Source organism: Hesperophylax consimilis, chromosome 9 (genome assembly GCF_061612785.1).
Source record: "Hesperophylax consimilis isolate HC1 chromosome 9, BYU_Hcon_1.0, whole genome shotgun sequence".
In the NCBI taxonomy this organism is placed as follows: domain Eukaryota; kingdom Metazoa; phylum Arthropoda; class Insecta; order Trichoptera; family Limnephilidae; genus Hesperophylax; species Hesperophylax consimilis.
In genome coordinates, this window is record NC_142844.1 from 4,685,024 (window position 1) to 4,701,889 (window position 16,866).

Consider the following 16,866-nt stretch of genomic DNA (forward strand, 5'->3'; position numbering starts at 1 on the left):
GGCTCCATCGAAGCCAGAGTAAAGTTGGCCTCTCAGAAGCTGGGCGTACTGTACAGGGCCCGCAGATACTTTAATAGTACACAACTGCTGACCCTGTACAAATCGCAAGTGCGCCCTACTGTCGAATTTGGCAGCCATCTCTGGTCTGGAGCCCCAAAATACCTGAAAAAAACCCTTGACTCTGTGCAGAAACGGGCGGTCCGTTTGATAGATTCCCCAATCTTAACAAACGGACTGCAATCTTTAGAGCACAGGCGTCAGGTAGGTATGCTGTCCTTGTTCTATCGGTATTACAATGGAAGATGCTCTGAGGAACTAGCGTCATTGATCCCTTCGGCACCGGTGCGTAGTCGGGATACACGCCAAACGCGCGCCCAACATTTGTACACAGTTGACACTTGTCACATGAGAACGGGTCGCTTCTACGATTCGTTCTTAAGTTCAACAGCTCGGCTGTGGAACGAACTGCCGGCCTCTGTGTTTCCTCCCTCCTACAACATGGGACTCTTCAAGACCCATGTTCACTCCTTCCTCTCCACAAAAAGACCCTCCACACAGCATCCCCAAAGATGACATAGGCCCTGAGGGAAATTATTTTCTTCAGGGCCTCCTGTGTGGAGTAAATATTAAAAAAAAATAAAAAAAAACTACAAGAAGTCGAATTGTGAATACAGGAGGTGACACTTTCCATCATTGGACTATATTGACTGTTTCCAAACTTACTGTTAATTACCAAATCTTTGCAAAATCAGAAATCCATTCATAGGCAATATGAACTATTTAAGAATTTATCAATGTACCTACACCATCTGTGCTTAACATGTCACGTGGCCCGATCAACCTTGGTGCACGTTGAGAGAAAGAGGAAGCTGCTGATCAGTAGGACATTGGACAGAGACGGCACTAATAACACCATTATATATGCAAGTTACTTGTAAGGCGTTCCAACTAGAACTGCATAACTGCATATACGAATAAGTACTACATGCTGCGTAAGAAAATTTTATTTTATCATTAAATCTGTTTATAAAGCCATAGCCATCGTTGAAGACTATGATTTAAATTTATAGGTATTATGGATAATCGGTTTTGGTTTTACGTATCAATGCAAAACAACTCTTAATTATATCTTTAAAGATTACAGTAGTTAAGACTGATTTCAACATAAACCTTGGATTATAATTATTGCGTTAGGGTAATTTTCACACTTCATGAATTACTGCACAAGACATTTAAATGTTAAAGGACAAGATATTACTTTTCAATGTCATTGCAAGTGTCTTGAAGAAACAAGTTAAAGTAAATCAGTTGTTTAGAAGAAAACGTAAGGAATTTTAGAAATTAATTAGATTGATTTTGATAAGATCAGTAGAAAAATAATACGTACCCACAGGAAAATTAAAAGAGCCTAAATATTTTATGCTTATTCAAAGTAATGCGTTAGTGTTAATTTATTTAAAAAAATAAAAAGGTAGTTAATGTCAAAAATTAAAATAAAAAGGGTATATGTACATTTTAAATAAGAAACTGCAGTGAATATTATGGTTTAAAAATACATTCATTTGTATCAATAAGCGCTGATTCTGAATATATAAGTTTCATTTTATATTAATATACGTAGAATTTATAAATCGTCATTTAAAAACGAATAAAACACCATTTCGTTAAAACACACAGTTTAGTTGGTACGACTGAACTTGCAGTTTCATCATAAACAGTCTACGTGAGTTATATATCTATGGTCTTCATCATTCACATCAGGGTTGCCAATTCGTGGAGAATTCCCTATATTACGGGGATTTTCTGGGATGACCAGAATTGGGTTTTTTGCTTGGAGAACCTTTTTGTTGGAAAACTGCAAGGATCCTGGGCATATCTTAATTATCCAACCATATTGAAAAATAATTGGAACTCGGATTAGTTTTATAACTTTGATTTTGCGGAGAATTTAAAAATCGCTTCATCTGTTGTGGGTATTTTAAAATATATGCATTGGCAGCTCTAGTTCACATTCACATCTGAACCGATGAAAATATTTTTATGCAGGTTTTTGAACACCGGTAAATTGATGCGGTCATGGATGCATTTTTGTACTTTGATTCAATACGATAATATTCGTGATGAGATGCTAACATTTTACCTAGTGTTCTTCGATGTTAAAAGCGGGTAATCTTAAGAATAAAAAAAACATCTCGACTCCAATACAAAATACAAAGCAGGTTGGAATAAAAAAACATTTTTGAGACTGATGACTGGTGACGTCACGGGTCACGTCACGTGTTTTGGAGACCCAGAAAATTAAAACTTTGAAAATTATTTTAATCAGGACTTAAAAAAATTATTTGGCACGAGATTACCCACTGACTGGAGCCAGCGGGGAGGAATCAGGTGGAGAAAGTGAAGGTTGACATGTATCGGCAAAAAGCATGCCAAAATACAAAGTTATGGACTTGTGTTGGTACTAATTATCTACTAACAATACGCATTATACGCAAGTAGCTTCTTCCGCAGGTTTTACGAATTGACACTCCCCGTTTATGCGTATTACTTTGTAGGCGTTTAACTGCCAAAATATGCAAATCAACACAATATCTGCAATGTGAAGGGAAACTGACCTTGGTCCTTATGGAACCTTATGCAGTTTGGTTGCATAATTGTATCGGATTCATGACCCACAGCCAAACCAGTTCTTCGAGTTACCCACTTAATGGAAACTTGTTAATAAAATGCACTCTTGATCTTACCGATCGCATCAGTCACGGTGTAACACACGAATTTCGAAAAAACCATTAAATTTGACGGTAGGTACAATCTGTAGATGACCATCATCATATTCGTCGCTTATCAACATCCATAAAGGGTAAACATTCAGAATCGTTGGACATCTTCAATACGCAGAAATTACTTTAAAAACACTTCTTATCGGTTTTATAACAACCAGGAGCATCTATCCCAATCACCAGAGATGCAAAATACCATGTTTTGTCATATGTGAAAATAGTTTTTGAGATTCTATTTTTTTTGTTCTTTTGGATTAAATTTGGCTAAAATAAGAAAAAAAGACTTCCCCAAAATGTTACATCAATGGTATTGGCAGCCAAGTGAACAATTTAAAGGCCTCCGTGATCAAGGGGTAAGGCTTTCAACTAGCAATCCGAAGTTCTCGGGTTCAAATCCCGGCGTGCACAAGTAAATTTTATTTGATGAATTGGGTTATTTCTAAAATTATTCATTTAAAATAATATAAAGTATACTTGCGGCACGTTCCAGAATTGAAGATACTCTCAGTATCACCCTGGTGTCAAGACCACCATTCAGAATTGGAACGTTACCAGAACTGAAAAACCAGGTATTCCCCCAACTTATTCTTCCCATCTGCTTCCCCTCCCCCCTACCTCCAGCATCACAAAATACCCCAATTAGGGATGCCATAACTCCAGACGGTTGGGAGCAGTTAGGACTCTGTGGATTAAAAAACACTATTTTAATTTGAACGAAATAGCTATTACAATCATTGTTTTGCTACTCCGGCCACTGAAATGGATGCTTCTCAACTTGAATTGATATGAGATGTTTTAAAAATAATTAGTGCGTATGAACTACGTCCAGAGATTCTGGATATTTACGGCATATTGTGTTGACTTGAAGCTACCCATCTAACTTTCATTCAATGGTGTAGATCCAATTTCGTAAAAACGGATTTCCTCAAAAAAACTTGTAAAAACTATGCACATGTTACAGAAACCCTGATTTTCAATAAAGGGCTGTGTGAATAAGTGAATAAGTGAACATTTAAGCTCAAATTCCCATCTCCCATAGAGACCCGAGAATATGCTATTAGGTATGTAACTTACAAAAAATATCGTTCCTCAAAAATATCCCAATGACAAACAATTATAATATTGCTGGCCAGCAAAGATTCATTTATTATGACATGGAGGTCTAGCACAGTGAATCGATAACTTTAGAATGTCGAATCGATAGGCGTAACTACCGACGATTTCATACCGATCCAAAGCCTCGATATTAATGAAACAAGTCTTACACGTCTGTAAAAAATACTGATACATTGACAATGTCGAATTGAAATAAAACTTTAATGTACATTGGCAGTCTGCAAGTACTTTTTGACACTAAAAAGGGAGTTAATTAGTTCATGAGGTCTTAAATTATGACTATTAATTTGTGTTCCTCAAAATTGGAACGGAATCAATTGATCGCGTCTCGATCGTCCATGGATCGTGTAAACGAATTCTTTCAACTCTTAAAACTTAGTTCACCTCAATTCATTCATAAGCCATTTATTTTGCATAATGAACGACGATACCAAAATGTCTGCATTTTTACATCTTATTCTACACAAAAGCAGCGGCTTTTCTCTACAGACTGTCGGAATCATATTTTGACCGTGCTTGCAAACATCGCTAATGATGATGGATTTCGTCAATATCGTATTGACAAAGGGCTTTATCGATCGTTCGTACTAGACCTCGTGTTGTTTATAGGTCCTTGGAAATCTTCTAACTCTGTAACTCTACACGACAGCACTGCCTACTCATTAATTAATGTCGCCTTATCTTTTGTAACTTTAGTACCGATACCATAGTTTGACATCAAACAAATGGAATGAAAAGATGTTTACCTTAATATATCAAAAAAGAGGATTTATTGAATATTTGTTAAAAATAAACGACTTTGAATGGTAATTCAATCCGTTAATATTTTATAAATCCCTTTGACTTATTCATTCAAATATAGCTTTATGTCTACCCAACAATATTTTCATGGTAACTTCAATGTCATGGCTGCCCAGGAATCCTAATAATAGTACAAGAGATCATCATCAATATCATCCTTAGATCCAATGTACTTTTAAACACACCTTTTTCATTATTGAAGACAATATTAGCAATTCCTAAACGATTATTTGAAACAGAAAAATCAGAAAAAGATACGGTCACATCTAGGACTGTACCCAGGACCCTTGAACTAGAACCCAGGACCCTTGCCTTGCTATTGTCCTTGCTCTTGCCCCTGGGGCACCGCTAATAAATTAGGGTTCGAGTCCTAGAAGTGACCGTATCTTTTTCTGATTTTTCTGTCTCAAATATTCGTTTAGGAATTGCGAATATTGTATTCAATAATTAAATATTACAATTTGAGGTTTTACTCATTAAGTTATTCCAAAAAAATAACATATTTTTCAATTATTGGAAGGTATTTCATTACACTGGCCTGATATCTACGAGCACGTATTTACATACCTCAGATGTTAAATTAATATTGTAATTATATTATAAAACCATTATTATTAGTAACAATTATGATCAGAACCTGTTTCTCACAACGCAAAAACCCTTAATGGTGAATGTACGACAACATTAGTTGAAGCCGCGAGCCATCCAGTAATAGGATTGTTTGCTTTTACGATTTTGTATTGTGAAATCATTACCATACATGATACTTTACAGGGAGATTTGTGTGTCTTCATTTATATGGGTAAGAAATACAAGGTCATCTTGCAAATTTACATGGTAATTTAGTCCATTTGTTGCCACTTTTATTTGTCAAATGGGATGTAATAAAATTATATGTGAGAAGTGACTGTTTGGCAATCGGATTTCTGAACAATTCTATTACATAGATATTTGACCGGCAGAGACTTGTAGCTCATTGAAATATTATAAAAAATTAACATAGTTTGTCACAGGAAGAACATGTGCTCAGTGAAATTTGAGGTCAACAATCTAAATTATAAATAAATAAGTTCTTGTAAATACCATATTGGTCGATGAAAAGATTTATAATAGTAGACACTACCCCGCTGTAGCAAGAATGGAAAATGACCAATTTACTAGACCAAATCACCGACGAAGTGTAACAAGAAATATGCTCAGCAAAAGATTTCGGCTCGGACTTCTGTACTAACCTGTAGACATGCAAGCTCTTGGCTATCCGCACAAAGAGTACCATGGAAAGGCTTAGGATGCAATATAACAATGCATCCCGCATGTTGTTTGTAATTCCCAGGCACTGCAGTGCCTCCTCTTTGTTCGTGGAAGGACAAGTTCCCGGAATTATAGCCTTAATGAAAACAAGATCGGGAAAGGATCAATAACTCCGATGAATCAATAGCGACAAAGAAAATCTACATCGATAATGCTTCCTTATTTACATTAATTTTATTTATGTTGTTAATTTATTATTGAATTATGGAAAACAATCTGAATTATCGAATATATATTACTTGTTCTTTAAGTATGTTTAAATGCCCACTTTTAATTCTTCCCATATATTTTTGGTTTTACCTACTGGTGGCTCTCAAATTGATAACGAGGGAGGCCATAGATGTCACTGGGCTGTTTTTTTTAATTAATATAATTGTAACTTACATAAGATATTCGTGAGGATCTTGGCATCTGTAAAGGCCAACCAAAGGCCGTACATGCACAGCACGTGGATGTGGATGAAGTAGAGAACGTGGGGCCAGTTGGCCTCGCGCTTGTTGGCTTTGTTGGGGTTAGTGGCTGTCATCTTACTCTGGATTCACCTGCTATTAACGATAATATTTATTCAATTTTCAGTCTCAATGACAACAATGACACATGCACTGGAGTTCAACAAGATCATGGAACGAGACCACTGCAGTTTTTTAATATGTTTTTTTTTTAAATTTTGAATTTCATGGTTTGTTAGAATAAAGAAAACTAACAGAGGGTAAAAATATAAAATAACATTTATCTATATCAACATCAGCGTTACCCACATAATCATTTTAAATATTCCTGGTCGCTCTAGGAAATGTATTCACTCCTGTCAGTTCTCTCCCTAGTTCTGTATAACCAAGGATACGCCGATTGGATCCACACTATCCACCAATGACCTAAGTTGCTTAACTCTGTAAAAACTCATCCTTCCTTAAGCTTGCTAAACGAAGGCACTTCAGTGATGGACTCTCTTAGATTTTTGCTGTAGTATATCCTGATATGCTTGACACTGCTAAAATCTTTTTCGGCTTTGTGGAGAATCTCTATCAGGAATATCACAGCAGATCAAGGTGTGAAGTTACCACCAAAAAGGAATAGAGAGTTGAAGTGATCGGATTGGGTTCTAAGGAGAAATTATTTGAAACCTCGACGTTACCCAACAGAAGAAAAAAACACGTCCAATTTATTAGTAGGTTTTTGTGATGTAAGTAAATTGTAATATTTTATACAACGTAGGTGACTCACTCTCAGTAAAGTACGTACCTATTTGTGGAATAACAATTTATAGTAAAGTTATATATTATTATTTACATAATTAGACTGATCTCACATTGTGTTTTACAATTCCTTTGTGCAACGAACCAACGTTCAAGACCTCGACCTTCAGCTTATTAAAAATGACATTATTGTTTATTTTCATTAGTAATCTAAACGAGAATGCATCTCATGCATAATATTACAGGTTCAGAGGATTGAACATCATGCTTATCTGGGTAAAGACTTATTGCTTTCAACAAAATGCTATCATTCCAACTCTTAACTTTTAACACGCATCAAAAATGTTACTCACCTGATCGTGCCATATCTTTCTAGTATTTTAAATATTTTCGCTATGCACCTATCGTACGTGTTCAAAACGTCTAAGCTTTCTTGTTTTTAAACTCATTTTAAAACAAGTGTCGCTTGAGACAACAACAGTTTGTGTTGTTTTCCTGAAATGCAATTTTGCTGACCATAATAACATGATCCGGAAACAAAATAAATCATCACGCGCAAACAATATTGTCATCAAATTTAAGTTGACATTAAATTTCTGTAGAAGAAAAATGGCCTGATTTCTTTATTAAAATATTTTTAAATTGCGGATTTGGCCAAAATGTGAAAGAATTATAAATACGTGAGACAAATCACAGGAAGAGCTTTTATCGAGATTATTTTTTGGGTCATTAAAAAAAAAAACATTCAAATCAAATTAACCCTACAAATAAGGCCCTGAGGAAAATAATTTCCTTCAGGGCATATGTCATCTTTTGGTATGCTGTGTGTAGGGTATTTTTAAGGAGAGGAAGTTCAGGGAAGGAAAGATGAATGAGGGATGAATAGGAATATAGGGATCAGTGTGTTCAGGTGTGTTATAAAATTATCCCTCCCGCTGCGGCGCAAGGAGATGGGTCGAGAGACCAGATGGATAGGTCAAAGGGTCTCCCCAAACCAGCCTCTCCCAGGCCAAAGTCCATATCTAACAACAATATCAAAATCAACCAATCGGACATTTGTTTTAAACAAGTAAAACCACACCAAAATTTAATAATTGATTGCCGGAAACGCATTAGTCTGGCACCCTTTTAATATTCCGCCTTTAGAGTATTGTGTTTTGCTTGTCATTGAACAATGACCGATGTCAACTGATTGTGTATTCAAAATACAAATAATTGGTTGAAAAATCTGCATAGGTCAAAATGGTAAATAAATTTAAATGAATTGTCATAGAAACATAGAAAGTGATATTTAACCCCCCAGGCCTCAATCCATTACAATGAATTGTCATAGAAATACAGAAAGTGGTATTCAACCACCCGGGCCTCAGGAATTTCCGCTTTACAATAAAACCCAAACAAATTGAATATTTCTGAAAATATCCAGAAACTAAAAACTGTTTTTGAAAGGAGATGAAATAAGCTTTCAAATTTTCGTATTAGAAATAACATTATTTTAAATTTAAATTGGCTCACTTTACGTTTTTTGTAAATAAAATTAATTTATCTGATAGTATTATTGTCCCAGCGTCTGGACGATGTAGGCCCTCTGATTGGTCAAATTCATATTATGTGATTCGGATAAATTCTGCATTGGGGGTCTGCAGGCAAAAAATATCAATCTGCCCCTCAATTTTAAGCAACCGTAAGGTTCATTTCGGTTTGCAGGCGACTGGATACAAAAAAAATAAGACATTAAAAATTAAGACACGATTTCATACTGAAAAAGAATCGCCACATGTAATACGATATTTCTTCAAAAATATCGTTTCTCCTCATATAATTTTTGGATAATATCGAAGAAAATATGTTTTAGAAAGTTTATAATCCATTGAATTAATTAAATTACAGTGAAAATTATCCACAATTACGTGATTACGTTTGACGTTTGACGAAAAAAGCACGCGTTCATTCAATATGGCCGGCAATAGCTGGCCGACACAGAGCGCACCTCTGGCGGTGTAAAAACTAACCAAATAACTGGCGCGAATATTTAAATATGCAAAATTACTTGACCATTAAGCGTTTCATAAGAAGATTTCTTCTGGAAGTTTATTTAAACTTTGCAATGGCATTTTTCATTATTATTTATAATTTTTTTTGCTTATTAATTATATCCGATTTTATATTGACATGTTTTATAATTTCTTAAATTTAAAAATTATTTATTTGCGATGCTTTAATCCTGATTGTTTATTTATATCTTAAGAAATAGGGTAAAAATACCGTTTGAAGAGAATATGTTTAATTTTTTTATTTAGTATTTCAACTTTCAATTTATTAGAATAACCGTTATTAAATGTTATTTGTCTTATGAATATATTGTTTTATGGTTTTATGCAATTTTTTTGTTCAGGTCTTAAAATACTTCACACAGGATATAAAGCATCACAAATAAATAATTTCGAAATTTTAGAAATAAGAAAACATGTTTATAAAAGTAGATATACTCGTAACTAACAAGATTTTTTTTTATAAACTCTCTTTTAAATATTTTCCCGCTTAACTGGTCTTTCATATTGTAATTCCTAATTCTTATAAACCCAGCCTACTCTTACCCCTCCCCCCTCCTTCCACTTCTTTTTTCCAATTTTAATCTATATTTAATTTTTGACTTCGGTGTATACTTCGTTCATGAAACATGTATTGTTTGTATATAATAAAGTGATGTTAAAAAAGTTATTTGTTTTTTAATAAAATAAAGTTTAATAGGATAACATTATTTTATCTATTTCCATTGTATATCAATGCATACGTACATAATAAAATGTAAACATTATATTTATTTATTAATTGGACAATTTGCATAGCGCCGCTTTTGTGAGATATCACCTCAGGGGCGCTATATTATAATAATCTACCTTTATATATAGATTTTTACTCTCCTGATGAAGGTGTATATATATTCTAACTTTAAACTTTATTAGATACAGTAACAGTTTTAGGTAAAGAATTACCACCAGTTGGAGTAAAATTTACACCTTTTAATTAAACCGACTGTTAATCTCATCGCACAATTACCCTCCTTTTATCCATAAACACGGGTACAATTAATCAATATGTAATAATCTATTATTTCAGTCAACTTTGTTATAACTATCTTTAATTGTTGTGACAAACTATACGACATTGATTCAACTTATAGACATTGACGGTTGTAACACATATTTAAGCACTGCAAGTCTCCTATGAGCAAATTATATTAGGTACCATAACAGTTAATATCAGTGCCGTGCAAGAAGTGCCGCCCGCAGGGCCTAGCAGCAAAAACCCGCGGAGCGGGTTTTTAACTGCTAGTTTGGAATTAATGGCACAAGTGCCACTAACATACGTGATTATTAGCTTCCGTATTATACTAGCTTATTATTAGTCATAGTATAATACGGAAAGAAAGGAAGAAGTTATAAGATGATGATTTCATGTAAATTTGTTTGTTACGTTCCGGTTCCGGTTCAAGATGGTGGCCGTGTTGGTTACCACCCTTTTATTCCGCCAGAGTTCGCATGATCGTGGTTCCTACTAAGAGCTGTCAAATCGGAATAATCAGTATTATGGTACCTACCTGAAAAATAATTGTCAAAGAGATGTGACATTTCATTAATCAAATTGTATAATTCCTTTTGATTTGAAATGTTTTTTGACATAAATTAAAAGAATAGTTTATAATTGAGTAGGTAGGTACTATACCGACTTAATGGTTTTGATTTATTAAATGAGAGAAAAGAACCTTGGCAAAGAAAGGAACCTGGATTCAAGGAGTGATGATGTCCCCAGGGAAAATAGGGGTATTTAAAAACAGCAAGGGGAGGCCAAATATATTTGAAGGGGTGTAGATGAGTCCAATAAGTTTTGGAAACTCTGGATAGAGACTAAGGACGGTTATTTACTCCTGAATTCGGGTATAATATTTTGAGGTTACCCATATTTTCAACGATTGACTTTGAATAAGCTAAGTAGATTTCATTGACGTGAAGCCCGTAACTCATAAATATTCAAATTTCTTTATGCATAATTAACATTTGATTGATTTTTTTATCGAGCCACTTACCCTCCTGTTTGCAGATATAAATAAATTTAAAAACGATAGTCCTAATTTCGTTTCAAGTTTGGTTGAAGAAATTAATTACTTGAGTGAGGCTAGAAGTTTATAACGAAATCACGAGAAAGTACCTTGGAAGATTGCACTAAAAATGAGGATCCTCAGACGTATTATATACGTCTACACGTCTACGTCTACGTCTGCCTCTACTTAGCGACTATTTAAACACTGTACATGTTGCCCGCCAACAGTTGATCCCCCGGAGACTTGACCCCTCAGGTATTTGATCCCCCAAAGGGTTATATCTGCTGCACGCCCTCATTGGTAAAGTAAGTATGCAGAGAGGATATAAGACCGTATAGAAAAACTTAAATACGCAGGCGTCTCGAGGAGAAATCCGCTACACAAATATATTTATTAACAATAATGTCGTGTCTCCGAAGAAGTGTGCAGTGAGGACTTAAGATAAGGCCAAATTACAAAATACGACGAACTTATATATGCAGTGTGTTTGGGAAAATACGCTTTTATACTTACATACAAATATAACTAAGTGTTCCCGAAGTGGCATGCGGATGGCCGTATAAGCAAAGTCGATATATTTATATCTGCAGGTGTCTTGAGTGGAAATACGCTAAACAAATATTTTTGATTACAATAATGCCCAGTCCCCAAAGGAGTAGGCTTCGCCCGAGTTTCAAAACCATTTCTTCGTATGAACAAACGGAATGTTTTCGAAGAAACAATAATTTCATCTTCCTTATTTATATTGATATTTTGAAACTACATAGCTAATATGTTATACCAATGTGGAAATAGATCTATGACTCAGAAATACGAGTACCTTACATAAACATAAAGTTTTGCCATTTTCACGACGCCAGAATTTATTGAGGGATTTTTGTTTTTCATCAGAAAAACAAATTTTCCGCTTTATTATTAAGAGAGTGTGGTGGTTTTTGGTTGTTATGGGATTATTCCACATCGCTATACTTTTGTCGTGTAAACAGACGTGTACTTGTATGAAAAACTCGGGTGTTATCGAGTTATATCTTTTTTACTAAAAAATTATTGCAATTTTATACAAAAACTCGTAACAAAATATGCAAAATCGATAATTTTACATAATACGCTGTTCCATGAACTTAGTACCCATCCGTTCTGCTTATATAATAGGTTCTGTACTTTAATAACAGGAGACTTACATTTATTTTTAAAGACCTTAGACACATATTGGACAAAAAGAAATTCCATTCTCGACTTTTCTACATAGTATACTAGGGATCATGTCTAAAGTTCAACGAAGACTGGGAAGTACCTAGCTATTCAGATCCGGTCACCGTACACGTCTAAAGCCATGTCAAACAACGTTACTGATACTGTTAACAATGTGACTGCATAATAATTTCTCAATTAAATAATAGTCATTCAGAATATATCTGCACACGTGTTCAAGCAGGTGCCCTTGTCCGAATAAATGTAATGTACGAGATGCGAAACAAATATTATTTTTAATAGCACGTGTTCTAATTTGTTATGAAATTTATCAAATCACACGTTATAGACCCCCGGTCCCATTTTTAACGGGAAAACGAACAATTTGAGCAGATTTTTAATAAATTAACAATATTTTAAATCAGTAAGTTTTCTCCGTGTGGTCTTTCAGCCGATTTTTTTGCAAATGTCTCACTTTTAGAGGAATCAGCTAGAAAATCTGTTACCAAAATATCCACAAAATCACATGTTTTGATTTAAATACATAGAAATGTTAAATTGAACATCGGAAAGATCATTGGTACGCTGGATTTAACAATTTTTAAAACAATATTCTTTAAAATCTCAAACTTATTAGGAATGTATTTGCATAAATACGTCATACAGGCAAATAGGTACCTCAAAGTAACCCTTGTACTACGTGCGTGGTTACACAAAAGGACAATGATTTACATATTAATGCAAATATATAACAACTAGTTGATTATAACAAGTTACTAACTACAACATATAATGTTCGCAATTATGCTCTGTATTAAATAATGTTTGTTTTCATTTCATTTTAAAGATAATACAATCCGCGATAAAACACAAATTATTTAAATCTATTTTTATTTATAAATGAATGTTTCTCTGTTTGTACTCTATGGACTCAAAACTACTGGACCGATTTCGTTGAAAATTTCACAGTTTGTTCTTATTAGTGCCAGGAGTGTTTAGGTGTAAAAGAAGTCGGACGCCCCAGGAAGACTCAACACATTATCTCTGCACTGGAATGAGACAAGGAGTCGAATCAAAATAAGATGAAACAAAAACTTAACTAAAAGTAGGCTTAACCTTAAAAATGCACCCAGTTTTTAGGCACACTAGAATTCTCAAAACTTAATTCCAAAACATTCATAACCCCGAGCAACACCGGGTACACGTAAGCTAGTAATATTTATGATTAAATAAATTCTTATTAGATTCTAACATTGTAGTTTTTTTTAAGTATTACAATTTAATTTACCTTTCAGCGTGAGCGATGTTTGTTATCTCTGTCCCTTATCAGGAGAACATAAAACACAGGAGAGCGTCAGTCACCACTCACCAAGCAGAGTTAGCGCACAACGCACACTGTTCAGCTCGTCCAACCCCCGCGATAAGTTCTAGCAAACTGAGTGACCGCTTACCGCGGTGCGGTGGACTGTGGCGACGCTAGTGGATAAGTGGATAGTAATTCCGCTGACTAGTGCGGGATTATGCGCTCCTGGCAGCCGGATGACGTCGCGTCGTTATGTTGCGTCGCGTACTGAAAAAAACACTCCTGAAATTTCTGTGCTCCGGGAAATGGAAATTTAACTGAGTGTATCGAATCGTTGTTATTGTGGTAATTAATTAATTATTTTAATTATTTATCGCAAAAATGTATACAGAACATACAATAGACCAATAAATAATATTGTTTACTTAATAAAAACCCTGACAATTATTGTCAGTGTTTACAATCAAAGTCTACTTTATCCATATTTCTCAGTACACACGACGATAGGAAGATATTGTACTGTCCCAGCAATGGACCTGTTGTCCTAATGTGAACAGAAGTTTGGAGAAAAAGACATTGTCCTAGAGATAGACGGGCAGACTATCTCCGCAGGACAGTGTCTTACCCCCACCACCACTCCCGGCCGCAGTGTCTGAGTGTGGACGCGCACGTTCAGGACAATAGAACAATAGCTAGTCTCTCCGCGCGTACGTGTAGCTCTGGCGCATTTTTCTGCTGAAAATGTCGCATAAATGGAACCGAGAAGGGATTACCAAATTGATAACAATATATATATACACGGTTGAATTGTTCTGTTGTCCCATTGTCCAGTCCAGGGCATGCCCAATGCGGCCGCAATTGGAGGAATCCGCTCCGAGCGCCAAATTGCCAAGGCGCCGATAATAACCTAACCTAACACCTAACAGTCCAAACACATCGCCTTTGGGATTATTTATCATAAAATACGGCGCTAAACAAAAATACAAGTCATCCGAATATTGTTGATTACAGTGATAACTTACCCAGAGTCTACTGGTTTTGACAATGCCTGCCCTGGTACTGTCCTGCGCGGTTAAGGCTGACCACGAAGCTGGGATAGGACATTACTGTCCTGTCCCGTGTATTATATATTCCCGTGTACATAAGAGTTATAAATATTTAGATTTAATTTAAAAAATATATATATATATTACCTAATAATTAATGAAAATAGTCCCAGATTTTTGTCATAAGTTTTTAGTTGTTAGGTTAGGTTAGGTAAATTATAAATCAGAATTTTTTTATTTCAAATAAATTTCTACTTACTAGCTGAAATCCCCGGCGATGCCCGGGACTTACGCAGAGTTTTTAAATATAATATAGACAGTGACCTTCCTCATGGTTTGATGGTCAAGTGTGCAAAATTTCACCAACCTCGAAATAAAACTGCAGATTTTTATAAAAATACACGCTGCCTGCCACAGACATTCCTTTTTATATAAATATTCATCATACTCTATTTTGTATGATGCCCAGCTGGATTATAAAAACAGAATATACATAAACAGCTATCGAAAATTAAACACAAATCTCTTAAAGTATGAAATAACGCGTTAAACTGATTAACTAAATATGAAAAAAAATATTAGTTAAACATGTAACAGTAACATAAAATAAAATAGAAACTAGAACAATAATAGATATAAATATATAAAACAAATCACAAAAAGTATATTACCAACGCTACTATAATTTGTATAATTCAACAAATTGGAGGAATAGATTACGCTTAAGAGGAAAATACAAGCCAAAAATGTGTATATTCTTGGTATACCTTATATTTTAGGTAATAGGCATTAAAATCGCTTGACAAACGGAGTCTAGAAACGTTCGATTTCAAGCACAAAACTGGTTTTTATTTATTTTGTAAATAATTTTATAAGAAAGCAAAAAAGTTAATCGAGTGAAACTGTCACAGATAATCTTAGCTATAATACTGTATTTTTTTAATTGTTTCATTTATGCGTTCGAAGATTTCTATTGAAAAAATATTTTTATTGGTAGTTTACATTTATATTTTTTATTGAGTAAATTATTTTTTTATTTGTATTCTACTCAAGCGAAACGATATGAAAACCTTCAATTTATCCAAAGCTAATTTTTTGGTATTCATAATGTACACCAATTCGTTATAAAGATTAATCGAAATAGTGATTTGGCACTAAGCTTCGCCTTAATTCTATAAATGGTGTCAGTAAATAATCAATAGTACCGCCAAACTTGTTACCTAGATCATGCATCTTATTGGTTAGTGAGTGTGTCTGATAGTTGGTTATGGTGTATGCATTGTAGAAGAATGTTTCATATTGTGTTGTGTTCCTAGTTGGTAAATGGAATTTAATAGTGGCAACGATGGCAGGGCTGTCAACAAAGTTGATAATGACTCTGTGTAATACAACCAAGTCTGACATAATTATCTTGTCAGACAGCATTCTTAGATGCAACTGATTCATCAAACGGAAATAATTAATGTATTCATTATAATTATTATTATTTATATAAAATGGAGTGAAGAAAGATTGTATAACATTATTTAACCAATCAATAAAAAAATCGCCGCTAGACGGTTGAAAAAAGTAAATATTAATTTTTTGGGCTCAAATTTGATACTTTCCACATATCCACATTAGCTGCCATTTCTGCATATTATAGCTTTCTAAGACAGGGGTTCTCAATATTGGGTAGCGAGCCGGTTTACGGTGGGTCGCGGAAAGTTCACCTATACGACAATTACGGTTTTTATCATCAACACATTTGTAAAATTACTAATAAATTAGACGTGCTCCATCTTTCATGCAACAAAAGTTTACGATGCGTGCGTGCAATTACTTATGAATTAAATTTAAGAAAACTTTTAAAAGTAAAAGTTAATTTTGCAATGCAAAAAATGTTGCATTCTGGAAATTGGAAGAACTTCCTTATTAATAATTATTTAGTTAAAAGTTAGTTTATTACTTAGTTAAGGCTTAATAATAACTGGTAATTTATTAAACGCAGTTTTGTGATAACATCAACCTCTCCCAACCG

At 34.4% G+C, this 16,866-nt stretch overlaps 1 protein-coding gene across 1 annotated transcript in view; it reads right to left on the reverse strand.

Moving 5' to 3' along the window:
- Positions 1-14,044, reverse strand: part of LOC149420822 (acyl-CoA Delta-9 desaturase) — a 34,924-nt gene extending 20,880 nt beyond the window's left edge. The window contains exons 1-2 of the mRNA XM_089635234.1: positions 13,786-14,044; positions 6,393-6,553 (exon numbers count right to left, since the gene is read on the reverse strand). Of these exons, the coding sequence (XP_089491360.1) occupies positions 6,393-6,534 (142 nt within the window). The 5' untranslated portion in view covers positions 6,535-6,553; positions 13,786-14,044. The remainder of the gene's footprint in view (positions 1-6,392; positions 6,554-13,785) is intronic.
- Positions 14,045-16,866: the final 2,822 nt, after the last annotated feature.